The sequence below is a fragment of the Dendrobates tinctorius genome, unplaced genomic scaffold (genome assembly GCF_039654945.1).
Source record: "Dendrobates tinctorius isolate UK_male_01 unplaced genomic scaffold, ASM3965494v1 ptg000155l, whole genome shotgun sequence".
NCBI lineage: Eukaryota > Metazoa > Chordata > Amphibia > Anura > Dendrobatidae > Dendrobates > Dendrobates tinctorius.
This window is the reverse complement of record NW_027361822.1, coordinates 3,202,749-3,228,174: the sequence shown is the minus strand read 5'-3', so window position 1 is coordinate 3,228,174 and position 25,426 is coordinate 3,202,749. Positions and strand designations below refer to the sequence as shown.

The window sequence follows — 25,426 nt, the reverse complement described above, 5'->3', positions numbered from 1 at the left end:
TTTACAAGGATTAGATCCAAGGTAGCAGATCCCCTTGTTTTCTCCCCTACCTTTTGGAAGATAAAGTTGTCAGCAAGAGAGGATAAGAATTTCCTTGACCTGTTAGTTTTGCCTGAGAGAGATTCCCAACAAATGTCTGGATAGTTGAAATCTCCCATGACAACTATGTCATATTTTTTGGAGAACTTGGCCATTTGATGCATAAAGAGTTCATCCATATCTTCAGCTTGCACAGGCGGCCTGTAGTAAATGCCTACAATGGTGTCCTTTCCATTGTTCTGTCCTTGTATTCTTACCCAAACAGTTTCCACAGAACTCCCAGTCTCTGAAGCTTCAATCTCTGTGCAGATATACGCGTTTCTAACATACAATGCGACACCTCCTCCTCGTTTATCAAGTCTGTTTCTTGCAAATAAGTTGTATCCTTCTAGTCTTGTATTCCAATCATGTGTATTGTCCCACCAAGTTTCAGTGATTCCAATGACATCATATTTCTTTTCCTGTGTTAGTAGTTCCAATTCTCCTTGTTTGTTGCCCATGCTTTGTGCATTAGTATACAAACATTTCAGTTTGTGATTGGTTTCTCTTTCTCCAATATTTTTATTAATTAGATTCTTTTGTCTTTGTTCTTCCTTTCCACTTCTAATAGCAGAGTTCTCAATAGCATTTGTCAGGTGTATGGCTTTTTCTGGTCTTTTGCTTCCCTTCCCATGTTGTTCTAGTTTAAAGCTCTCCTTACAAGTGTAGCAAGGCGACTTCCAAATACATGCTTTCCAGTCTTTGTAAGGTGCACCCCATCTCTAGCAAGCAGTCCATCGTATAGGTAATTCACTCCGTGATCCAGAAATCCAAATCTTTGCTGACGGCACCATCGACGTAGCCAGTTGTTCACCTGCAGGATCTTATTCCACCTCCTTGTTCCATGGCCATCCACTGGGAGGATGGAAGAGAAGACCACCTGCGCTCCCAGTTCTTTCACTTTCTTGCCTAAGTCTTCAAAGTCACTGCAGATGGTTTCCAGGTCGTTTCTTGCAGTGTCATTTGTCCCCACATGTAGTAGCAGGAATGGGTAGTCATCTGTAGGTCTGAAGAGTCCTGATATCCTGTCAGACACATCTTTAATTTTTGCACCTGGAAGACAGCACATTTCTCTTGAAGTTATATCCGGCCTGCAGATAGCGGCCTCTGTTCCTCTCAACAGGGAATCCCCCATGACCACCACTCTCCGTTTCTTCTTCACAACATTTTTCTTTCTCCATCCAGGAGGACTCTGAAGGCGTACAAGGTTGCTGTTTGTTGGCAAAGTCTTATCCTGATGTATTTCTTCATCGTTTTCCTGGGTGAGAGCCTGATACTGGTTCCTGAGCAGTATGGGTGCTGACTGCCTCCTGATCCTCCTGCTTCTCTGGGTCACATGTCTCCATTCCTCTGTTTCTTCAGGTGCACTTCGAATTTCTTCTCTTTCTGTAACCTGAAGAGATAATTCTGCTCTGTCCAAGAACTCTTCACCTTCTTAATGATCTTCAACGTAGCTAACCTCTCTTCGAGATTTTGCAACTTTTCCTCCAACAGGGACACAAGCTTGCATTTGTGGCATGAGAAGTTTGGCTTTTCCACTGGTAAGTCTGTGAACATGTAGCAAGAAATGCAGCTCACCAAATGGCTCCTGGCCTCTTCCATATTGAGATTTCTTAAAAACGATGAAAGATGAGCGCGGTTTTCCGATTTCCTCTTTTCAGCTGCAGCGGCCAAAACCCAATGATCGTTGAGCTCGCGGAGACTCTTCACTTATCCCAGAAGGCACTGGGAATATGCAAATGATCTCCTCAAGACTCTTCCCCTGACACACACAGGGCCACAAAAAATACCAGTAAGAGCTATAAAGTACCTGGCTCCCACAGTCAGGAGACAGAAACGATGTTCTACAGCAGCTCCTGGACCACTTGTACGGCAGGGACGGTATTGCAGCTTCCGGCCACCAGGGGGAGCTCATCACAGCAGCGTACACCAGGGGGAGAGCACCATGGCACACTGGTACAGGACAGCGGAGACTACCTTATGGTATGGCGACAGGAGACGGGTTAACGACAGACTGACAGTTGACAACGGGGAAGGCTGTTGTGAACACTTTTGACCTGGCTTCTGAGTTTGGGCTTCCTCTGGTGGATGCTGCTGGTAACGGAGCTGGTCTGGCTGACAGAAGTCAATCACCTGAGCAGGATGATTGGAGGTCAGGTGTTACAGACTGGGGAGATTTAAGTGAGCAACCTTCGCTCAGCTCTTGCCAGTGATTTGGTTTTCCTCCTGAGCTTTTTGGAAGTCTGCTTGCCTCCTGCTTCATCCTGCATCTTTCAAATAAGTTATTTTTCTGCTTGAATCTTTTTGCATTTGATCCATTTTTTGCCTTTCTCTGATTTCTGCTTTGCTGGTGTGAGTTCAGCCTTGTTCCCTGCTGGGACCTGTGCTGGACTTTGTTTCATTTGCCACAGCTTATGTCAGTCTTTGCAGTATTTCTAATCCCCTGTTATATCAGTATCTTTTGTTTGCGTCCAGTTACACCAGAGTTCTGATTTAGTGGGGGAGAGGTCATGTGGCCTCAGTATATTTGCATATCAGGCGTGTTGGAATTTTTCTTAGGGTTTTTGCGTAATTTCAGACAGTATCCTTTACTGTCCTAATCTATCTAGACAGTTTGGGCCCTATCATTTGCTTACTCTATTTTCTGCATGTTTTTGTGCCTCATCTTGTCTCACCGACAATATATGTTCGGGGGCAATCTATTCCTTTGGGGTTCTACTCCGGGGCAGTTTAGCTTTCCCCTTTCTCTCTTTAGGCTTAGTTAATTCTTTGGCTGTGCTGAGGTGTCTAGGGCATCGTAGGTACGTCCTACGATTAATTCTAGTTGTGTTTTCAGTTTAGGGGTCTGCAATCCGCTAAGTTACCAACCTCTCTGGTTTCTGGTTTCCTCGCCTATTCCCCTGTTATCCTCCTCGGATACCTAATCATAACAGAATCACTGGCCTAACTATAGATTCTAGGGTACTCTAAAGAATAGTAAAAAAAAAAAGGTGTCAGAATTTTTTATATATTTTTTCCTCTTTTTTTTCTGGGGGCTGTAGGAGGATTTTGTCTTTAATGGATTCTAAGTAAATGTCTGATCGTGTTGAGCAGCTCGCTGCTGAAGTTCAGAGAATTTCTGCCTATCTCGCTCAGTTGTCTGCTGTAGAACCTAAAGTCCTTATTCCTGATTTATTTTCTGGGAATCGGTCTAAATTTTTGAACTTTAAGAATAATTTTAAACTGTTTTTTGCCTTGAAACCTGATTCCTAGGGGGGAACTCGATGCAGCAGGTTAAAATTGTCATCTCCCTGTTGTGCGGTGACCCTCAGGACTGGGCTTTTTCCCTGACACCTGGGGAATGTGGCTAATGTGGATGCATTTTTTCAGGCTCTGGGGTTGTTGTATGATGAACCTAATGTTATTGATCAAGCTGAGAAAACCTTATTGGCATTGAACCAGGGTCAGGAAGCGGCAGAGTTATATTGTCAGAAATTCCGAAAGTGGGTGGTCCTTACCAAATGGAACGATGATGCCCTAGCGGCTCTTTTTCGGAAAGGTCTGGCAGATACTCTAAAAAATGTTATAGTGGTATATCCTGTCCCCTCTGGTCTCAACGACTCTGTCATTAGCCATTTAAATTGACAGACGTTTACGTGAACGTAAAACTATGCGAGAGGCGGTGTTGCCTTTCGAACAAACTTCTGAGCCCATGCATTGTGATAGGGTTTTTTCTAGGGCTCAACATCAAGAATTTAGAAGGCATAATAAGTTGTGCTTCTTTTGTGGGGACGCCTCGCATACTATTTCCGTCTGCCCTAAGCGGGAGAAACGTTTTGCTCACTCATTTGTTTTGGGCAATGTACAGCCTAAATTCCTTTTGTCGGTTTTCTTGATCTGCTCCTTATCTTCATATTCTAAGGCTTTTGTTGATTCCGGAGCAACCCTGAACCTGATGGATTTTGACTTTGCCAAACGTTGTGGTTTTCCCATGGTACCCCTGCGGACTCCTATTCCTTTGAGGAGCACTGATGCTACCCCTTTGGCGGAGAATAAACCCCAGTTTTGGACCCAGGCGATAATGCGGGTAGCCCCGGACCACCAAGAGAATTGTAAATTTTTGGTGTTGCATAATTTACATGACATTATTGTGCTGGGTTTTGCTTGGTTGCAGACCCATAATCCTGTTCTGGATTGGAAATCTGTGTCTGTGGTTAATTGGGGTTGTCAATATGTTCTTAGTGACACTCCTGTTTTTTCTACCTCTCCCCAGTCTCATGATGTCCCTGACTATTTGACTGATTTCTCTGATGTGTTTAGCGAGAGTAAGTCTGCGTCCTTGCATCCTCATAGGAGTGATTATTGCGCGATCGAGTTAGTGCCCCGTTGTAAATTTCCCAAGGGGCGACTCTTCAATTTATCTGTACCTGAACATGATGCTATGCGATCCTATATCAAAGAATCATTGGAGAAGGGTCATACCAGACCGTCCTCTTCACCTTTAGGTGTCAGCTTTTTCTTTGTGGCCAAGAAAAATGGCTCATTGAGGCCGTGTATTGACCATCGTCTCCTTAATAAAATCACTGTTAAATCTCCGTATCCGTTACCCCTGATTTCCGATTTATTCGCCAGAGTGAAACGTGCTAGTTGGTTTACCAAGCTTGACCTTAGGGGGCGTATAATCTTATTCGCATCAAGCATGGTGATGAATAGAAGACGGCGTTTAATACTCCTGAGGGGCATTTTGAGTACCTAGTGATGCCTTTTGGGCTCACTAATGCCCCTTCTGTCTTCCAATCTTTCATGAACGGTATTTTCCGGGATTTTGTGGATAAGTTTTTGATCGTTTATTTGGACGATATTTTGATTTTTTCCAATGATTGGGATTCTCATGTGGAACATGTTCGGATTGTTTTCCGGATTTTGAGAGAAAATGCTCTGTATGTTAAGGGATCGAAATGTCTCTTTGGCGTACAAAAAAATTTCGTTTTTGGGATTCATTTTGTCCCCATCCACTAATGGAATGGACCCGGTCAAGGTCCAGGCCATTTATGATTGGGTTCAGCCCACTTCCTTGAAGGCTCTCCAGAAATTTTTGAGTTTTGCTAATTTCTACCGTAAATTCATAAGTAATTTTTCTGGTATTGTTAAACTACTGACGGATTTCACCAAAAAGAGCGCTGATGTGGTGAATTGGTCTCCACAGGCAGTCTCGGTGTTTCAGGAGCTTAAGCGGAGATTCACTTCTGCTCCTGTTCTACGGCAACCTGATGTTTCTCTCCCATTTCAGGTGGAGATAGATGCTTCCGAGATTGGTGCAGGAGCCGTTTTGTCTCAAAGAGATCCGGTAACCTCTAAGATGAATCCTTGTGCCTTCTTTTCTCGAAAATTTTCCCCATCTGAACGTAACTATGATGTGGGGAATCGGGAGTTGTTGGCTATGAAGTGGGCGTTTGAAGAGTGGAGACATTGGTTGGAGGGGGCCAGACATCAAGTTGTGGTCCTCACCGACCACAAGAACTTGATCTATCTCGAATCAGCCAAGCGACTGAATCCTAGACAGGCTAGGTGGGCCTTGTTTTTCACATTTTAATTTTGAGGTCTCCTTTCTTCCGGGCACTAAGAATATTAAGGCGGATGCCCTCTCTAGGAGTTTCTTTGCGGATTCTCTTGATGTGACTGAGCCTACTACCATTCTAAATGAGGGTATGGTTCTTTCCGCTATTTCACCCGATTTGAGACTTGCCCTGAAGGAATTTCAGGAGGACAAACCTGAATGATGCCCTATGGGAAAATTGTATGTCTCAGACCAGTGGAGGAGAAGAGTAATGTCTGAAATTCATTGCTCCCTGTTAGCTGGTCATCCTGGTATTTTTGGTACCAGATATTTGGTGAGTCGGTCTTTTTGGTAGCCTGCTTTATCTCGTGATGTCAGGAATTTTGTGCAGTCCTGTGTGACTTGTTCCCGGTCCAAACCCTGTTCTCGTTCTAGTGGATTGTTAGTGCCACTGCCGGTGCCCAGGAGGCCATGGACCCATATATCAATGGATTTTATTTCCGACCTCCCTGTCTCAGAAAATGACTGTTATTTGGGTGATTTGTGATAGGTTCTCTAAGATGGTTCATCTTGTACCACTCCCTAGGTTGCCATCTTCCTCTGAGTTGGTGCCCCTGTTTTTGCAACAGGTGGTTCGCTTGCACGGGATTCCTGAGAACATTGTATCTGACAGAGGAGTTCAGTTTGTGTCTAGATTTTGGAGGACTTTCTGTTCCAAGCTGGGAATTCAGTTGTCCTTCTCCTCTGCTTTTCACCCTCAGACCTATGGGCAGACAGAGAGAACAAACCAGACCTTGGAGTTGTATTTGAGATGTTTTATTTCCACTGATCAGGATGATTGGGTTTCATTTTTGCCCTTGGCCGAATTTGCTTTAAATAATAGAGCTAGTGGGTGATCTGTGATAGATTTTCCAAGATGGTACATCTTGTACCACTGCCGAAGTTGACATCCTCTTCTGAGTTGGTGCCCTTGTTTTTAGAGCAGGTGGTTCGTTTGCACGGTATTCCGGAGAACATTGTGTCTGACACAGGAGTCCAGTTTGTTTCCAGATTTTGGAGGGCTTTTTGTTCTAAACTGGGAATTCAGTTGTCCTTCTCCTCTGCGTTTCACCCTCAGACCAATGGGCAGACTGGGAGCAAGCCAGACCTCGGAAACCTATTTGAGATGTTTTGTGTCTGCTGATCAAGATGACTGGGTCTCTTTTTTGCCCTTGGCTAAATTTGCTCTAAATAATAGGGCTAGTTCTGCCACTTTGATGTCTCCTTTTTTCTACAACTTCGGGTATCATCCTCAGTTTTCTTCAGGGCAGGTGGAGGCTTCGGCCTGTCCAGGTGTTGATTCTGTGGTAGAGAGAATGCAGCAGATTTGGGATCAAGTAGTGGATAAGTTGTCTCTCAGGAGAAGGCCCAACAGTTTGCCAACCGGCATAGGACTTTTGGTCCCCGGTTTAAAGGGGGTGACATGGTTTGGTTGTCCTCAAAAAATATTCCTATGAAAGTTGTGTCTCCAAAATTTAAGCCAAGGTTCATTGGACCTTATAAGTTTTTGGAAATCCTTAATCCCGTTACTTTCCATTTGGCTCTTCCAGGAACGTTCAAGATTCACAACGTCTTTCATAAATCTTTGTTGAAAAGGTTTGTGGAGCCAGTAGTTCCCATGGCTGCGCCCCCTGATCCTGTATTGGTTTAGGGTAATCTGTACTATGAAGTTGAGAAGGTATTGGATTCTCGTCTGGCTAGTCGGAGACTCCAATACTTGGTCAAGTGGAAAGGCTATGGTCAGGAGGATAATTCTTGGGTTTTTTCTTCTGACATTCATGCCGAGAAATTGGTTCGTGCCTTTCACTGGGCCCATCCTGATCAGCCTGGTGGTGTGGGTGACGGTTCATTGACCACTCCTCAAGGGGGGTACTGTTGTGAACACTTGACCTGGCTTCTGAGTTTGGGTTCCCTATGGTGGTTGCTGCTGGTAATGGAGCTGGTCTGGCTGACAGAAGTCAATCACCTGAGCAGGATGATTGGAGGTCAGGTGTTACAGACTGGGGAGATTTAAGTGAGCAACCTTCCCTCAGCTCTTGCCAGTGATTTAGTTTTCCTCCTGAGCTTTTTGGAAGTCTGCTTGCCTCCTGCTTCGTCCTGCATCTTTCAGATAAGTTATTTGTCTGCTTGAATCTTTTTGCATTTGATCCATTTTTTGCTTGTCTCTGATTTCTGCCTTGTTGGTGTGTGTCCAGCCTGGTTCCCTGCTGGGACCTGTGCTGGACTCTGTTTCATTTGCCACAGCTTATGTCAGTCTTTGCAGTATTTCTAATCCCCTGTTATATCAGTATCTTTTGTTTGCGTCCAGTTACACCAGAGTTCTGATTTAGTGGGGGAGAGGTCATGTGGCCTCAGTATTTTTGCATATCAGACGTGTTGGAATTTTTCTTAGGGCTTCTGCGTGATTGCAGACAGTATCCTTTCCTGTCCTATTCTATATCAAGACAGTTTGGGCCTCATCATTTGCTTACTCTATTTTCTGCATGTTTTTGTGCCTCATTTAGTCTCACCGGCAATATATATTCGGGGGCTATCTATTCCTTTGGGGTTCTACTCTGGAGCATTTAGCTTTCCCTACTGTGAATTCGCTTTCTGGCCTCCCTCTGGTTATTACTGAAGGTAGTGGAGCTTGTCAGATTGACAGAGGGGTTTCGAGTTCTCTTTCTGGGCTCCCTCTGGTGGTTACTGGAGGTAATCGAGCTGATCTGATTAACAGAGGCTTGTCACCTGATAATGAGGACGACGATTGGAGATCTGTGGTTTCAGATTCGGATTTAAGACAGCCGACTCCCTCTATCCCTGCTGGTGATTTTCTTCTGCCTCCTGAGGTCTGATGTTTCCAGCTCAGTCCCTGCATGTTCAGCTAAGTCTTCATTTGCTATTCTGTTTGCTTTTGATCTGGTTTTGTCTATCTCAGTTTTGTGTGGGTCAGCCAGCTCCGCCTGGGGCTGTGCTGAATCACCGTCCATATGTTACAGCTTGTGCCAGTTTGTTTTTGTCCCTTATTAGATTGGCCTCTTTTTGCTCTGCTTTCAGAATATACCAGAGTGCTGATATAGTGGGTGAAGTCGTGCAACTTCAGTGTTTTTTGCATCATACGTATTGGACTTTTTGCAGGGTTTTTTGCGTGATTGCAGACAGCGTCTTTCCTTTCCTGTCCTGTCTAGTCAGTGTGGGCCCCATCATTTGCTCAGTCTATTTTCCTGCCTGCGTTTGTGTTTTCACCTTGTCTCACCGACAATATATAGTTGGGGGCTATCTATTCCTTTGGGGTCTGCTCTGGGGCAGTTTAGATTTCCCCATTCTTACTTTAGGCTTAGTTAGCTCTCCAGCTGTGCCGAGGCATCTAGGATCATCGTAGGTATGGTCCACGGCTACTGCTAGTTGTGTGGATAGGATCAGGGGTCTGCAATCCGCTTAGTTACCAGCCTCTCTGGTTTTCTGTGGCTTAGCTTGGGCTTGCTCTCCTCCTCGGTGACCCATTCATAACATTTCCCCTTTCTCTCTTTAGGCTTAGTTAATTCTTTGGCTGTGCCGAGGCGTCTAGGGCATTGTAGGTACGTCCCATGGCTTATTCTAGTTGTGTTGTCAGTTTAGGGATCTGCAATCCGCTAAGTTACCAACCTCTCTGGTTTCTGGTTGCCTCGCCTATTCCCCTGTTATCCTCCTCGGTTACCTAATCATAACAGAAGGCCTCTTGATGCCTTGCTTGCACCTTTACAAGTGATGGCCACAGAACGGAACATCGGGGTTGGCGGCCGGTCTTCATGTCCTGCAATGGACAGTGAAGTTAGGGGACAACGGCGGAGGGCAAAAAAAGAATCACAGCTATACAGCTCTGGTGTTCTAGCGGGCATGCTACCAAAAACCAACTTTGCTAGGTCGGGGTAGGCCGAATATTTAGCAGTTCTGCAAAACCACAGCTAGGTCTTATTTTCAGGGAAACACGGTATATAAATGAGTAAAATAAATAAATAAAATAAAAATAAATTGCAAAGTGTGTTTGAGCTATAGAAAAAAATTCATTATTATTGTTTTTTTATTTTTTTTTTAACATGACAGTATTTACATGGCGTAAAAACATAAAAATGCATCTTGTGCATAAAGACAATTTATCTAAGAAAGGTGTCAATGTCAAGAATTGTTCTGACAAACAGGCAGTGTACATTCAAGCAAATTACAGCCAAAAACAGCTAATGTGTCCGAACAGAATTCCTTAGCACGAGTAGGCAAGAACAACAAATTACCAGTTGCAGTGACATTGGTGCCAAAGGGACAAATAAATCAAAGACTCAGGTACAGAATGATCCAATTTTTCAAGCTTATGTGAGAAGCGATTCTTTCTGTATGGGCAAATATTTCTGCTTTTGAAGTCTATTTCAAGACGAATTGGTGCTATTAAAAAGGTCAAAGGTGGTCTAACCAATAAAGTTCCAAGTCAGTTTAGAGGCGCCTTGTTTGAATTCCAATAGCTTTTTTTTTATAACAGATGTTTAGTGATAATTGCATACATTTATAATACCATTTAGTGCTTTAAATTGATATTCCTTTTTTGTAGGACATGTGACTTAACATTGACTGTACCGAACATATTTTTTTTCTTCTGTCTCAAACAATTTACCAAGTAAATGATTCAAAAAGAAAATTTCTCTCTCTCTGTGAATTCTTTGATGTGTGGCAAGGTTAAATGTGTAGGCAAAACTTCCCCTACATTCTGAACACAAAAAATAGTTTCACCCTTGTGTAAGGCTATAAATTAAAACCAGTGAATACATTTACAATTAAAACATTTGCCATACTCTCAACATGAGAATAAAAATTATTCAAAAAGAAAATGTCTCTCTCCATGAATTCTCTGATGTATGGCAGGATTAAATGTGTAGGTAAAACTTTCCCTACATTCTGAACACAAAACATGGCTTCTCCCCTGTGTAACTTATCAGATTTATAGCCAGGCTATAAATTAAAATCAATGAAAACATTTACAATTAAAACATTTGCCATACTCTCAACATGAGAATGGTTTCTCTCTTGTGTGAATACTCTGATGCCTAACAAGTTTGTATTTCTCTGTAAAATAGTTTCCACATTCTGAACAAGAAAATGGCTTCTCTCCTGTGTGAATTCTCTCATGTGTAACAAGATGTGATTTCCTACCAAAACATTTCCCACATTCTGAACATGAATATGGTTTTTCTCCTGTGTGTCTTTTCTGATGCCTAACAAGAGTTGATTTATCTGTAAAACATTTCCCACATTCTGAACATGAAAATGGTTTCTCGCCTGTGTGAATTCTCTGATGTGTTACAAGATGTGATTTCCTTGCAAAACATTTCCCACATTCTGAACATGAAAATGGCTTCTCCCCTGTGTGAATTCTTTGATGCCTAGAAAGATCAGCTTTTGTAGAACAACCTTTCCCACATTCTGAACATGACAACAGCTTCTTTCTTGTATGGTCACTTTGATGCTCACCAGTCCTTTTGTTAAACTTATTATGCTTAATAGTCTGTAATGAATCAGTAGATAGAACCTGCTCAAAAGGATTAGATGACAGATCTTTACTTTGAAGGGCTGTAGGTAATTCTAGAATACTGGCATGATCTTCATATATATCTGGGGGAAAACTATGATCATTTGCTTTAAAATTTGAATATATCCAATATTTTTCTGAGCTCAAGGTCCAGCAATCTGCCAAAAAATGAAAATGAAATATTTTGTTTTTATTTTTCAATAACACTTCCTTGAACATATATTAATTCTAAACATATTATTAAATACAACTTAAAACTATAGATAACTTGGAATAAAATTTTCAACTGACTAGGCCAGTGATGGCAACAGTAGACCTTCTATCACCACTAGAAATAGATCTTGGTTTGTTTCTTACATGACTCCTGCCTCATCCCCTGCTTAAATGACCATCTGCCGGACTTTTTTGTATAACATGTATCAATCTTTGATCATGACCTCCTCATAAACTAAAAAATGGCATCCGTGGGGTGACTAAGACATTTCCTGCAGTCCAAATCCCTGTTAAGGTGTAACTAACAAGGATCCCTTAGCACCACTGTCTGTTTTGGCCAGCATTGAACTCTTCAAAGTTTGTTTCACTTTACTTGTAAGCATAATCATAACAGGATAACTGACCAATACTATTAGGATGGACCAGGTGTAACCTGTGATGGATCAAGTAAATGATTCTTTCAGGCAGAGTATGAAGAGGCCAACTTTGGAATTTTCCTTTAATTCTGCAGCTTTAGCACCACTGCCCTCTATTGAATAAAAGCAAAATGTATCTAATGAATTACTGGGACATTACATAAAAATGTTGTGCTTTTCCATTATTTTAAGATTCATTCATGCTCTGAACAATAAGCTAGCCCATGCCCGTGGCGGCACTTTCCCTATGCCTGGGAGCAGAGCCGGACTGGACATCGGGCAAACGCTAAATGGCATGGTCCGGTTTATTTTTTCCTTCCCTTGTTTCCAGAGTCATAACTTTTATTTTTCTGTTGAGATAGCTTTATAATGACTTGTATTTTTCCCATGTGATGGGTGTCTCAATATGGAAACTGCTGGTACGGAAACTACTGGTGGTACAAGCCTCTTGCGCGGTAACACCAGCGGAACATCGTCGCACCACACACACACACACTGTGTACGCCGTATGCACTACACACACACAAAAAGTATACGCTGTACGCACCACACACACACTGTATATGTATACGTCATACCACACACACACACACACACACACACACACTGTATATGCTGTATGCATCACACACACTGTATACACCGTACGCACCACACACACACACTCTATACGCCGTACACAACACACACACACTGTATACACCGTACGCACCACACACACACTGTATACACCATACACACCACACACACACTCTGTATATGCAGTACGCAGCCTCTTGTGCGGTACCACCAGCGGAACGCCGCCGGGATCAGCCGAATGATTCACTGACTGACGCCATCTTTGTACAGGAGGAGTGCATGCGCAGTTTTAATGTGACCGCCGCTATCTGTCTGCACAAAGATGGCGGCGGTCTGATTTACTGTACCTGCGTGAATTCCGCGCAGGCGCAGTGAATCATTCAGCTGATCCCGGCGGCAGATATGTAACGTGTCTACAGGCAGAGGAAGCCGTTCACATTAAAGGGGTTTCCCACGAACAAAAGTTATTTTTAAAAATTGTCTGTCGGAGCATTCCACACCTCTTGGGCAGGGGAGGAAGCAAAAGACAATACTGACATTACAGCAGGGGATCACAGAGGATACATTTTGTGAGGTAATAATAATAATAATCTTTATTTATATAGCGCCAACATATTCCGCAGCGCTTTACAGTTTAACAGTTTCAACACACAAGTCATAAGTAACAACGTTAACAATACAGTAATTAAAGTAAAATAAGACGACCCTGCTCGTGAGAGCTTACAATCTACAATGAGGTGGGGGAGATACAAAGTACAGGTGTGTATTTACAATGAAGTATTTACAATGATGGTCCAGCCATCTTGAGAAGGTGGGGGACAGAGATAGTGAATGGGCTACATACTCACACTTGCACATAGAATGACTTTGATTAGTGAACGTGATAGGCTGCTCTGAATAGATGTGTTTTGAGAGAGCGCCTAAAACTGTGCAAATTGTGGATAGTCCTAATTTCTTGGGGTAGAGCATTCCAGAGGATTGGCGCAGCGCGGGAGAAGTCTTGGAGTCGGGAGTGGGAGGTGCGGATTAATGCAGAGGTTAGTCGAAAGTCTTTTGCAGAGAGCAGCGGTCGGCTAGGCCGATAGACAGAAATGAGGGAGGAGATGTAGGGGGGTGCCGCACTGTGGAGAGCTTTGTGGGTGAGAACAAGTACTTTGAATTGGACCCTATAATGAATGGGCAGCCAATGTAAGGACTGGTGAAGAGCGGACGCGTCCGAGTACCGATTAGCTAGATAGATGACCCTGGCTGCTGCATTAAGTATGGACTGGAGAGGGGAAAGTCGAGTAGCGGGGAGGCCAATTAATAGAGCATTGCAGTAGTCCAGGCGGGAGTGGATCAATGCGACAGTGAGGGTTTTTGTTGTTTCCTTGGTGACAAAAGGGCGAATTCTGTAGACATTCTTTAGGTGTAGGCGCAAGAGCGGGCAAGACATTGTATATGGGATGTGAAGGAGAGGTTGGTGTCAAACATAACACCCAGACAGCGTGCCTGCTGCCGGGGTGTTATTATGGTGCCACCCACGGAGAGGGAAATGTCAGATTTAGGGAGGTTAGTAGATGGTGGGAGCAGAAGAAGTTCAGTTTTTGAGAGGTTAAGTTTTGTATCATCAGCATAAAGATGGTACTGAAAGCCAAATCTGCTGATGGTCTGTCCAATTGGGGCTGTGTAGAGAGAGAAGAGAAGGGGGCCAAGGACTGAGCCCTGAGGTACCCCGACAGCGAGAGGAAGAGGAGATGACGTGGAGCCAGCGAACAAAACACTGATGGAGCGGTCAGAGAGATAGGAAGAGAACCAGGAGAGAGCGATGTCCTTAATGCCTAGTGACTGGAGCCTATGGAGTAGGAGACTGTGGTCAACAGTGTCGAAAGCTGCAGAAAGGTCGAGAAGAATGAGCAGAGAGTGTTCACCATTACATTTTGCTGTCAGTAGGTCATTGGTCACTTTGATGAGTGCAGTTTCAGTCGAATGTAGGGGTCGGAAGCCAGACTGTGAAGGGTCTAGGAGGGAGTGAGTGGAGAGGTAACGGGTAAGGCGGCAGTAGACTAGGCGCTCCAAGAGTTTAGACATGAAGGGGAGATTGGAGACTGGTCTGTAGTTGTTTGTGCAGGATGGGTGGAGACCAGGTTTCTTTAATAATGGAGGTAAAATATTTCACTGACTATTTTTAAACAATATATAATATAATAGTTGCAGCTAAAATGCATTAATAAAAAGAACATTGTAAAACAGCATGCTTTGTTTAAAATCTTTGCATAAACAAAGATTTTCAAAAAATTACAAGTCAGTGACTGAGTAGCATCTGTGACTTCTCTTCATTTAGTGGTCACTACTCACCTGTGCGGTTATCTGTGGGAATCTCCTCTTTACGCCGCTCATCACCTGTCACATATATCTCTGTTGAATTAATATGGGCCAGATCTTTATCCTGAAAAAAATACTGTAAAGTCAAAGACAGATGGAGAAGTCACATCTATGATCAGCTCTAAGGCCGGTTTCACACTAGCGCATTTTCAGCACGCGCACGGCCGGGGGTAGCTCCGCCCCCGATCCGGCTCTCTGCCCGGCGTGCCCGCCCCTTCCTTGTAGCGCCGCCTCCTAGCGGACAGCGGCGCCTGCGATCGGCGCACCCTATCTTTAGCATAGGGTGCGCCGATCGTGCGCAGGCCGTGCGCTAGTTGCGCTTTGACCTGCGCTGCGCACTTTTGACGGTGCGCCGTGCGCGCCAAAATCCGAAAAGTTTGATTTTGGCGCGCACGGCGCACCGTCAAAAGTGCGCAGCGCAGGTCAAAGCGCAACTAGCGCACGGCCTGCGCACGATCGGCGCACCCTATGCTAAAGATAGGGTGCGCCGATCGCAGGCGCCGCTGTCCGCTAGGAGGCGGCGCTACAAGGAAGGGGCGGGCACGCCGGGCAGAGAGCCGGATCGGGGGCGGAGCTACCCTCGGCCGTGCGCGCGCTGAAAATGCGCTAGTGTGAAACCGGCCTAATCCTGCCATTTCCACCGTTCTCATTACACAACAATAAAACCTATAATGCTGGTGGATAAAACAAGACCTTCACAGGCTCCTACACATCATAAGGGAGATCTCATGACACCTTTTCTACATCTACCTGATGAAAATCAGGATCTTCTTGTTTACAGTCCTGTGGAAGAAGAGGAAGGGGACATCTTTCTGGTGTTGTCCTCTTACTGGATAGAACTGTAGAAAACACATGAAAGGGACTGAATTCATTTTCTACATAAAGTGCATTGCAAAATAATATTGCATGCCCCACTTTTCAGTTTTTGAATTTCCACAAAAATTTAAAATAAGCAATAAATTTCATTCAGCTTCACAATTGTGTTCCACTTGTTGATTCTTCACGAAAAATTTACATTTGGAATCTTTATGTTGAAGCATGATATGTGGGAAAAGGTTGAAAAGTTCCAGGGAGCCAAATACTTTCGCAATGCACTGTATAGATAATTATAGGCCGTGTGTATTTAGTCCTGTCTATTACCTGGTAATGTGAGGGGTTGAGGAACCTCCATCATGACGTCCTTGTACAAATCCTTGTGTCCTTCTAAATACTCCCACTCCTCCATGGAGAAATAGACGGTGACATCCTGACACCTTATAGGAACCTGACACATACAATGATACCGTCATCCCCCGATCCCTCCATAGCGTTACTGTATAATGTCCCAGCATTACCAGCAGTGTCACCTCTCCTGTCAGTAGCTCAATCATCTTGTAGGTGAGTTCTAGGATCTTCTGGTCATTGATGTCCTCATGTATGAGGGGGTGAGGTGGAGACCCCGTGATTGGGCTCAGCGGTCTTTCCCATCCCTCAGGCACAGCGTCCTGAAGGTGCTCACTAGAGGTTTTCTTCACTACTGTGTAATCCTGGTTATGGAGAGACACATTAATAAATCTCACTTCAGACATTATCAGAGTCCTCACCTCTCCAGTTCTGTCCATCTGTTATTCCCTTAGATAAGAACGATGTAACGTGATGTTGTCACGCTCACGTCTTGGCTGAATGGCGTGAGCCGGGGGGTTGTGGCCCCACTGTGCCACAAACCAGGCTACCCTGGAAGGGGCGTGACTACGACAGCTACCTCGGTCTTCACTGGAGCCTCTGATGGTGAGGTCAGGCTTGTGCGGCAGGTAGCTGTCGGGTGCCACTCCAGGGTGGTGTCTGGCTGTGGCTGCTGATCCCACTCGGGGACAAGTCACTTGGACAGGTGTGACTAACAGGCAGGCTGAGACACTGGGCAAGCAGGCACGGCTTGGTACACTGGCACGCAGGCACGGCTTGGAGACACGGCTTGAAGACACTGGGCAAGCGGGCACGGCTTGGAGACACTGGGCAAGCGGGCACGGCTTGGAGACACTGGGCAAGCGGGCACGGCTTGGAGACACTGGGCAAGCGGGCACGGCCTTGAGACACTGGGCAAGCGGACACGACTTGGAGACACTGGGCAAGCGGGCACGGCTTGGAGACACAGGACAGGTAGGTGACGGCTTGAGACACAGGGCAAGCAGGAGTGATATATGAGAGAACAGGTTTGGACCTGTTCACACAAGATGTGCAGGTATGGATATAGGCAGGAAAAAGTGGAATATGAAGGAACAGGTTTGGACCTGTTCACACAGGAGGTGCAGGTAGGCGGAGCCGCAGGAGTGCGGAGTAGGCTGGGCTCCAAGGGAGCCGGGCAGGCAGAGCGGCTAGGGAGCTGAGCAGGCAGAGCGGCTAGGGAGCCGTGCAGACAGAGCGGCTAGGGAGCCGTGGAGACAGAGCGGCTAGGGAGCCGTGCAGACAGAGCGGCTAGGGAGCCGTGCAGACAGAGCGGCTAGGGAGCCGTGCAGACAGAACGGCTAGGGAGCCGTGCAGACAGAACGGCTAGGGAGCCGTGCAGACAGAGCAGCTAGGGAGCCATGCAGACAGAGCAGCTAGGGTGCAGATGCACAGATAAAGCTGCGAGGGTGAAGATGCACAGATAAAGCTGCGAGGGTGCAGATGCACAGATAAAGCTGCGAGGGTGCAGATGCACAGATAAAGCTGCGAGGGTGCAGATGCACAGATAAAGCTGCGAGGGTGCAGATGCACAGATAAAGCTGCGAGGGTGCAGATGCACAGACAGGGAGGACACAAGGAAAGACACGGCAGAGAAGGAACCACACACAAGGAGACTGACAGACAGAGGTAAGACTGAGTTCAGACAGAGACACAGGGACAAAGACACAAGGACCAGGATATTCTGCCTCCTGGCAGGTGGACAGAGTACAGACAAGGTACTGGGAACAAGACTCAAGGGCCAGGATATTCTGCCTCCTGGCAGGCGGACAAGGTACAAAGCGAGACAAAGAGTATTCCTACAGAGAAGGAGATACACAGAACAGGGCCTGGCTTCCTCAGCAGCAAGATACTAACTGAGTATAGACATTGCACAGGCAATGATTCAGTGGGAGTGGCGAAACTAAATAGTCAAGGGCTCCAGGTGATTGGTAAGGGACATATTACACAGGTGCACCCTGACTGCATAAGAACCAGAGAGTTCAGGCGCCGCCCCCCTATACACACAGTCTGGAAACATGGAGAGCAGAGGCACAGAGCTGGAAACAGACAGAATTCACAGCATGGCTTGAAGCAGAAAGTAAGTTGGTGTGCGGGGGATGGGAGGTCATGCAGTGATGCCAGCAGGGTTGTTACAGACGTCATCAGAATCTCTCACCTCTCTAGTAAGCCAAAAGAGGATCTCTAGGGTGAGGTGTAATATCCTCTCTGCCATCTTGTCCCTGTCCTTATCCATCCTTGTAGGGTCAATTAGGACAATTATCTTGTACAGAAGATTTCCACAATGAGGATCCGATATTGTAGGGACCTGAATGGGGAGAAGATGGCAATGTAACTCCATAAAGATGCCATGAAAGAAATCTGCGAAGCGTCACATGATCACTACATCGAGTCATTGGTCTGGTCAACACAATACAATTTTAGTCTGATGACAATCAGGTCTACCTGTCTGGTCCAGATGTCACCTCTTTGCTGTCCAGAATCCCAAAGTATCAGCCATATTCTCCTTATTCTCATCACACTTCCTTAAACTCAATGTAGACAAAACTGAACTCATCATGTTTCCTCCATCTCATCTAACCCCCTACCCAATTTATCACAATAAATGACATCACAATTTTCTCAGTACCGCAAGTCTGCTGCCTATGAGTAACCCTCGACTCTGCCTTTGTCCTTCAAACTGCACATCCAAACTCTCGCAACCTCTCCTGCCAACTCCAACTCAAAAATATTTCCAGAATCCGTCCTTTCAATTCTCAATCAACTAAAATGTTAAGGGATGCCCTCCTCATCCTCATCATCATCTCCCGCCTCATCTACTGCAATATCCTCCTCTGTGGCTTTCCTGCTAACACTCTCGCACCTCTCCAATCTGTACTTAACTCTGCTGCCCAACTAATCCACATTTGTTCTCGCTACTCCTCTGCTTCTCCTCTTCACTGGCTCCCAATTCCCCAATGTATCCAGTTCAAACTACTAACATTGACCTACAACGCTATTTACAATCTGTCTCCCCCATATATCTTTGAACTAATCTACCAATATCTTCACACACGTAATTCAAAGATCTCCTCTTCTTCACACTTATACGTTCCTCACAAAATATCTCCAAGACTTCTCCCAAGTGTCATCCTATTATCTGAAATTCTGTGCCCCTGTCACGGGGTTATCGTGACAGTTTAGAGACAGAAGACCAAATCATGTTCATTGCTCCTACTCCGCGGAGCTGAGTAGATGCAGTTCTCCTTCATTTTAAATGTTTATTTCTTCTGGGAGAACAGTGGTTAATCGGCCATGTAGGAAATCCCTGTGCTCACAGCTGTGCTCGATTAGCCACTCCTTTCCCCTTTATAATCTGGGATCTGTTACTAATCCTCGTCAGAGCTAGCATTTTCTGCATGGCTATCGGTGGTGGAGGAGCACATATGAGAAGGAAAGTTGGAGTAATCTGTGACTGTAGCTTGGTTTGAATGCATGGTAATTCCTCATCCTTCTGTTTTTGCTTATTCCCCTACCTTCACACCCCGGTGCATTCCTCTGTTACATGTGTGTGAAAATTTTGTATGCCATGAGTTTTTTGTTAACCTTTGTCCGTGCTACCTTGTTTGTCAGGTTGATGTACTATGGTGAGGGAGGAGAACAGACGGAGGACTGACTTTAGAGTTAAGGCAAGGGCGGAGATACCGGCTTCTTCGCCATCTGAAGTACCCGGTGGAGCAGGGCAAGCTAGGGCGCCCCCTGGTGTTAGGGACAGGGAAGGAGCTCTAGGTCCCAGGTCAACTGACAACTGTGTTGTGACAGCCCCAGTGACGGCCCCACAGATGGAACATTCAGATAGAACCTAAAAACCCATCTCTTCAAGAAAATTTTATTATTCCCATAGTCCTAATTTACGGACGGCTGAATACACTTCAATGATACATTATCAACATAATCTATTATGGTAAGGTGCCATATAGCTAGGAAGTGAAGAGATGCAAAAAAGTGGAATTAAAGGATATTTTTATTGAATAACAATATTAAAACAATTAATATTTAAAACTAGCTGAAGAGCCTGGCATTGCCCAGGTATAGTAACTAACTGTAGTTAATTGTAACAAATTATAATGATTATATTGCACATAAAAACATTTCACATCGTATATTCAACACTACAGATTTACAACACAAATTAACTAAACGATTACCCAAGTATTGATAGTATTTTATTGTCAACTCATTCAAGAGCCTTTTGATAAACAACATTTTTGGTTTTTCCTTTCGGTGCAAAGATGAACAGATTTTTGGCAGTTCCAACTCTTGAATAGGCCACGTAATGTTGACCATGAGAAAAGCATGGAGATTGCAAATTGATCCCTACTACTTTCAAGGAGTGTCGCTGAGCATTGTTAATGGATATTGCAAATGGAAACTGGAGGCCTTTAAAATCAAAAGGCAAAATCAGATGGAATGCAGGGCCGCCATCAGGGCATGACAGGCCTTACATGTGTATGGGGCCCGGTGATTAGGGGGGCCCGACCACGCTGGCAGCCCGATCCGCGCTGAGGCCCCCCTACATTTTATTCAGGCTTCTGCAGCTTTATTTTAATTTCAGACTCAGCGCCTGCCGGGCCCCCCGGGCCCCTCGGGCAGGCCCCCCCCCCGCACCATGGTCCAGCCAGCGCCGAAATCCCCCCCTGCACAATGGTCCAGCCACAGCTCCGCCCTCACCTGACGTCACACACTGCTCTGCTCCTCCACTTCCTCATTCAGTCAGTGTGCCACGTGGGACTGGGAGAGGGAGGGAGCCTCGCCGCTGGAGCACAGACAGATAACAAGGTAAGAAGAATTTTTTTTTTTTTTTTGAGAGCGGCTATCCAGGGGGCCTGGGGCAGAATACTGGGGGCAGAATGCTGGACGCTGGGGGCAGAATGCTGGGGGCAGAATGCTGGACGCTGGGGGCAGAATGCTGGGGGAAGAATGCTGGACACAGAATGCTGGGGGCAGAATTCTGGGGGCTGGACGCTGGGGGCAGAATGCTGGACGCTGGGGGCAGGACGCTGGGGGCAGAATGCTGGGGGCAGAATGCTGGATGCTGGGGGCAGAATGCTGGGGGCAGAATGCTGGATGCTGGGGGCAGAATGCTGGGGGCAGAATGCTGGACATGGGGCAGAATGCTGGACGCTGGGGCAGAATGCTGGACATGGGGCATAATGCTGGACATGGGGCATAATGCTGGACACTGGGGGCAGAATGGACATGGGGCAGAATGCTGGACGCTGGGGGCAGAATGCTGGACATGGGACATAATGCTGGACACTGGGGCAGAATGGACATGGGGCAGAATGCTGGACGCTGGGGGCAGAATGCTGGACGCTGGGGGCAGAATGCTGGATATGAGGGCAGACTGAGACGGGGCAGAATGCTGGACATGGGGCAGAAGAATGCTGGACGCTGGGGCAGAATTCTGGACATGTGGCAGAATGCTCAAAGCTGGGGCAGAATGCTCGAAGCTGGGGCAGAATGCTGGACGCTGGGGGCAGAATGCTGGACATGGGGGCAGGCTGTGAGCTGGGGCAGAATGCTGGACGCTGCGGGCAGAATGCTGGACGTAGAATGCAAGACACTGGGGCAGAATGCTGGACATGGGTGCAGAATGTGACATTGAGACACAGGAGGGGGCAGAATGTGACAGTGAGACACAGGAGGGGGCAGAATGTGACAGTGAGACACAGGAGGGGGCAGATTGTGAGACACCGGGCATGATTGGAGACAGATGGGGCAGGGTCATGGGGCAGGATGGATACGATTTAGACAGATTGGTCAGGAGGGGAGATCATATGGGGCAGAATGGATACTGATGAGGGTGGGATGGGAGAACATATGGCTGAAGCCAGGAATGAGACACACGGGGGTCAGGATGGGGGATATTATTACCATAGGGGATAATTAAGGGATATTATTACTGCAGTGATGTATTTATTTTATTTTCTTGAGGATACTGTTGTAAATGGGGGGGCGGTCCTGTTACTGTGTAGAGTGATACTATGTCGCCTTTTTTTTTTTCTTCATGTGGTGTAATGTAGAAGTTGGGAAAAAATAAGTAATGTGTTCTGCAAGCGGAGCTCTAGATAACTGTGTTATTTCCTGCAGAGACAAGTCCTGGCTGGAAGACGTGATGGCGATCTGTGCTGGATGAAAGATGAAAACCAAAGATGAAGGACTTCACCTAGAGACATCACTGGTGAGTTAGTGTGTTACCTGTACACTGACACTATATACAGAGGTCCTGTGTATAATGTCACCGGTGATCACTGTGTTACCTGTACGTTATATACAGAGCTCCTGTGTATAATGTCATTGATCACTATATTACCTGTACACAGACACTGCATACTAAGTACAGATCTTGTGTGTATAATGTCTCTTATGGTCATAGTATTATGGTTTTTTTATTAATGTCAGTATTGTAGTATTCAGTCTCCATGTGGTGGTAATATGTGGTCTGGGCGTGGTGCAGTGGTATTTGTCCCTTGTATATTCTATTATTTGGTCACTTTGTGGTGGTAATTTGCGGTCTGTTCATGGTGCGGTGGTATTTGTTCCTTGTATGTGATATTATTCGGTCACTATGGTAGTAATATGTGGTCTGGTCATGGTATGGCGGTATTTGTTCCTTGTATGTCTTATTATAGGTCACTATGTGGTGTTAATATGTGGTCTGGACATGGTGTAGCGGTATTTGTTCCTTGTATGTGGTGGTAAGTTGTGGTCTGGACATGGTGCGGTGGTATTTGTTCCTTGTATGTGATATTATTGGTCATTTTAAAAAATTGAAAAATAAATAAAAATATACCTAAATTGTATTGCATATTCTAACAAATATTTAATAACTTACAGTAGAGTAGGACCTGGCCAAAAGTGTCTACCCTGTTATGGTGGCGGCTTAAAGCAATCTTTTGGCCAAAGCAAAAGCTGCTGGCTATATGTGTGACCTGGTGATGGGAACTGTTAATGTGTGATAGGTGAGAAGTGGAGTTTTTCCAAGAGAGAGCGGTAGAACTGTGGACAGTTCGAGGGGTGGAGGCGGGGCTGGATGGAGCCTGGGCGGAGTCTAAAGGGGGCCCTGAAAATGTTGCCAGTATGGGGCCCCGAAATTCCTAGTGGCAGCCCTGATGGAATGAGTAGAATTCTTGGAATGAAAATGTCCTCTCCTTTGGCACATCCTGTTGCTGAGCCGTGTATCTAATCCTATCCTGTGTGATAACGTCTGCTGTGTACAGTTGTGGCCAAAAGTATTGACACCCCTGCAATTTTGTCAGATAATACTCAGTTTCTTCCTGAAAATGATTGCAAGCACAAATTCTTTGGTATTATTATCTTCATTTAATTTGTCTTAAATGAAAAAACACAAAAGAGAATGAAGCAAAAAGCAAAACATTGATCATTTCACACAAAACTCCAAAAATGGGCCAGACAAAAGTATTGGCACCCTCAGCCTAATACTTGGTTGCACAACCTTTAGCCAAAATAACTGCGACCAACCGCTTCCGGTAACCATCAATGAGTTTCTTACAATGCTCTGCTGGAATTTTAGACCATTCTTCTTTGGCAAACTGCTCCAGGTCCCTGATATTAGAAGGGTGCCTTCTCCAAACTGCCATTTTAGATCTCTCCACAGGTGTTCTATGGGATTCAGGTCTGGACTCATTGCTGGCCACCTTAGAAGTCTCCAGTGCTTTCTCTCAAACCATTTTCTAGTGCTTTTTGAAGTGTGTTTTGGGTCATTGTCCTGCTGGAAGACCCATGACCTCTGAGGGAGACCCAGCTTTCTCACACTGGGCCCTACATTATGCTGCAAAATTTGTTGGTAGACTTCTGACTTCATAATGCCATGCACACGGTCAAGCAGTCCAGTGCCAGAGGTAGCAAGGCAACCCCAAAACATCAGGGAACCTCCGCCATGTTTGACTGTAGGGACCGTGTTTTTTTCTTTGAATGCCTCTTTTTTTCTCCTGTAAACTCTATGTTGATGCCTTTGCCCAAAAAGCTCTACTTTTGTCTCATCTGACCAGAGAATATTCTTCCAAAACATTTTAGGCTTTTTCAGGTAAGTTTTGGCAAACTCCAGCCTGGCTTTTTTATGTCTCGGGGTAAGAAGTGGGGTCTTCCTGGGTCTCCTACCATACAGTCCCTTTTCATTCAGACACCGATGGATAGTACGGGTTGACACTGTTGTACCCTCGGATTGCAGGGCAGCTTGAACTTGTTTGGATGTTAGTCGAGGTTCTTTATCCAACATCCGCACAATCTTGCGTTGAAATCTCTTGTCAATTTTTCTTTTCCGTCCACATCTAGGGAGGTTAGCCATAGTGCCATGGGCTTTAAACTTCTTGATGACACTGCACACAGTAGACACAGGAACATTCAGGTCTTTGAAGATGGACTTGTAGCCTTGAGATTGCTCATGCTTCCTCACAATTTGGTTTCTCAAGTCCTCAGACAGTTCTTTGGTCTTCTTTCTGGGCAGCAACTAACAGAATGGTTTTTAACAGGGAGAAATGCAAAGTACTACATCTGGGCAATAAAAATGGAAAAAGCATATATAGAATGGGAGGAATAGGGCTAAGTGACAGCACATGTGAAAAAGACTTGGGTATACTAATAGATCACAGACTGAATATGAGTCAACAGTGTGATGCAGCAGCAAAAAAGGCAAATGCAATTCTAGGATGTATTAACAGAAGCATACAGTCTAGATCACGTGAAGTCATTATTTCCCTCTACTCCTCTTTGGTCAGACCTCATCTGGAATATTGTGTCCAGTTTTGGGCACCACATTTTAAAAAAGACATCAACAAACTGGAGCAAGTTCAGAAAAGAGCGACCAGAATGGTGACCGTTCTGCAAACCCTGTCTTATGAGGAAAGGTTGCAGGATTTGGGAATGTTTAGTTTGCAAAAGAGAAGACTGAGAGGAGACTTAATAGCTGTCTACAAATATCTAAAGGGCTGTCACATTGTAGAAGGATCAACTTTATTCTCATTTGCACAAGGAAAGACTAGAAGCAATGGGATGAAACTGAATGGGAGGAGACACAGATTAGATATTAGAAAAAACTTTTTGACAGTTAGAGTGATCAATGAGTGGAACAGGCTGCCACGAGAAGTGGTGAGTTCTCCTTCAATGGAAGTCTTCAAACAGAGGCTGGACAGACATCTGACTGGGATGATTTAGCGAATCCTGCTTTGAGCAGGGGGTTGGACCAGATGGCCCAGGAGGTCCCTTCCAACTCTACGATTCTATGATTCTATGATTCTTTTCTCCATGCTCAATGTGGTACACACAAGGACACAGGACAGAGGTTGAGTCAACTTTAATCCATGTCAACTGGCTGCAAGTGTGATTTAGTTATTGCCAACACCTGTTAGGTGCCACAGGTAAGTTACAGGTGCTGTTAATTACACAAATTAGAGAAGCATCACATGA

The 25,426-nt window shown here is 45.3% G+C and overlaps 2 protein-coding genes across 5 annotated transcripts in view; one reads left to right on the top strand and one right to left on the bottom strand.

Moving 5' to 3' along the window:
* The window catches only part of LOC141050962 (uncharacterized), a 359,750-nt gene that overhangs the window by 84,113 nt on the left and 250,211 nt on the right, over positions 1 to 25,426 (top strand). The window lies entirely within an intron of this gene.
* LOC141050945 (uncharacterized) overlaps positions 9,675 to 25,426 on the bottom strand; it is a 66,805-nt gene continuing 51,053 nt past the window's right edge. The window contains exons 9-10 of the mRNA XM_073547665.1: positions 22,162 to 22,166; positions 9,675 to 11,040 (exon numbers count right to left, since the gene is read on the bottom strand). Of these exons, the coding sequence (XP_073403766.1) occupies positions 10,662 to 11,040; positions 22,162 to 22,166 (384 nt within the window). The 3' untranslated portion in view covers positions 9,675 to 10,661. The remainder of the gene's footprint in view (positions 11,041 to 22,161; positions 22,167 to 25,426) is intronic.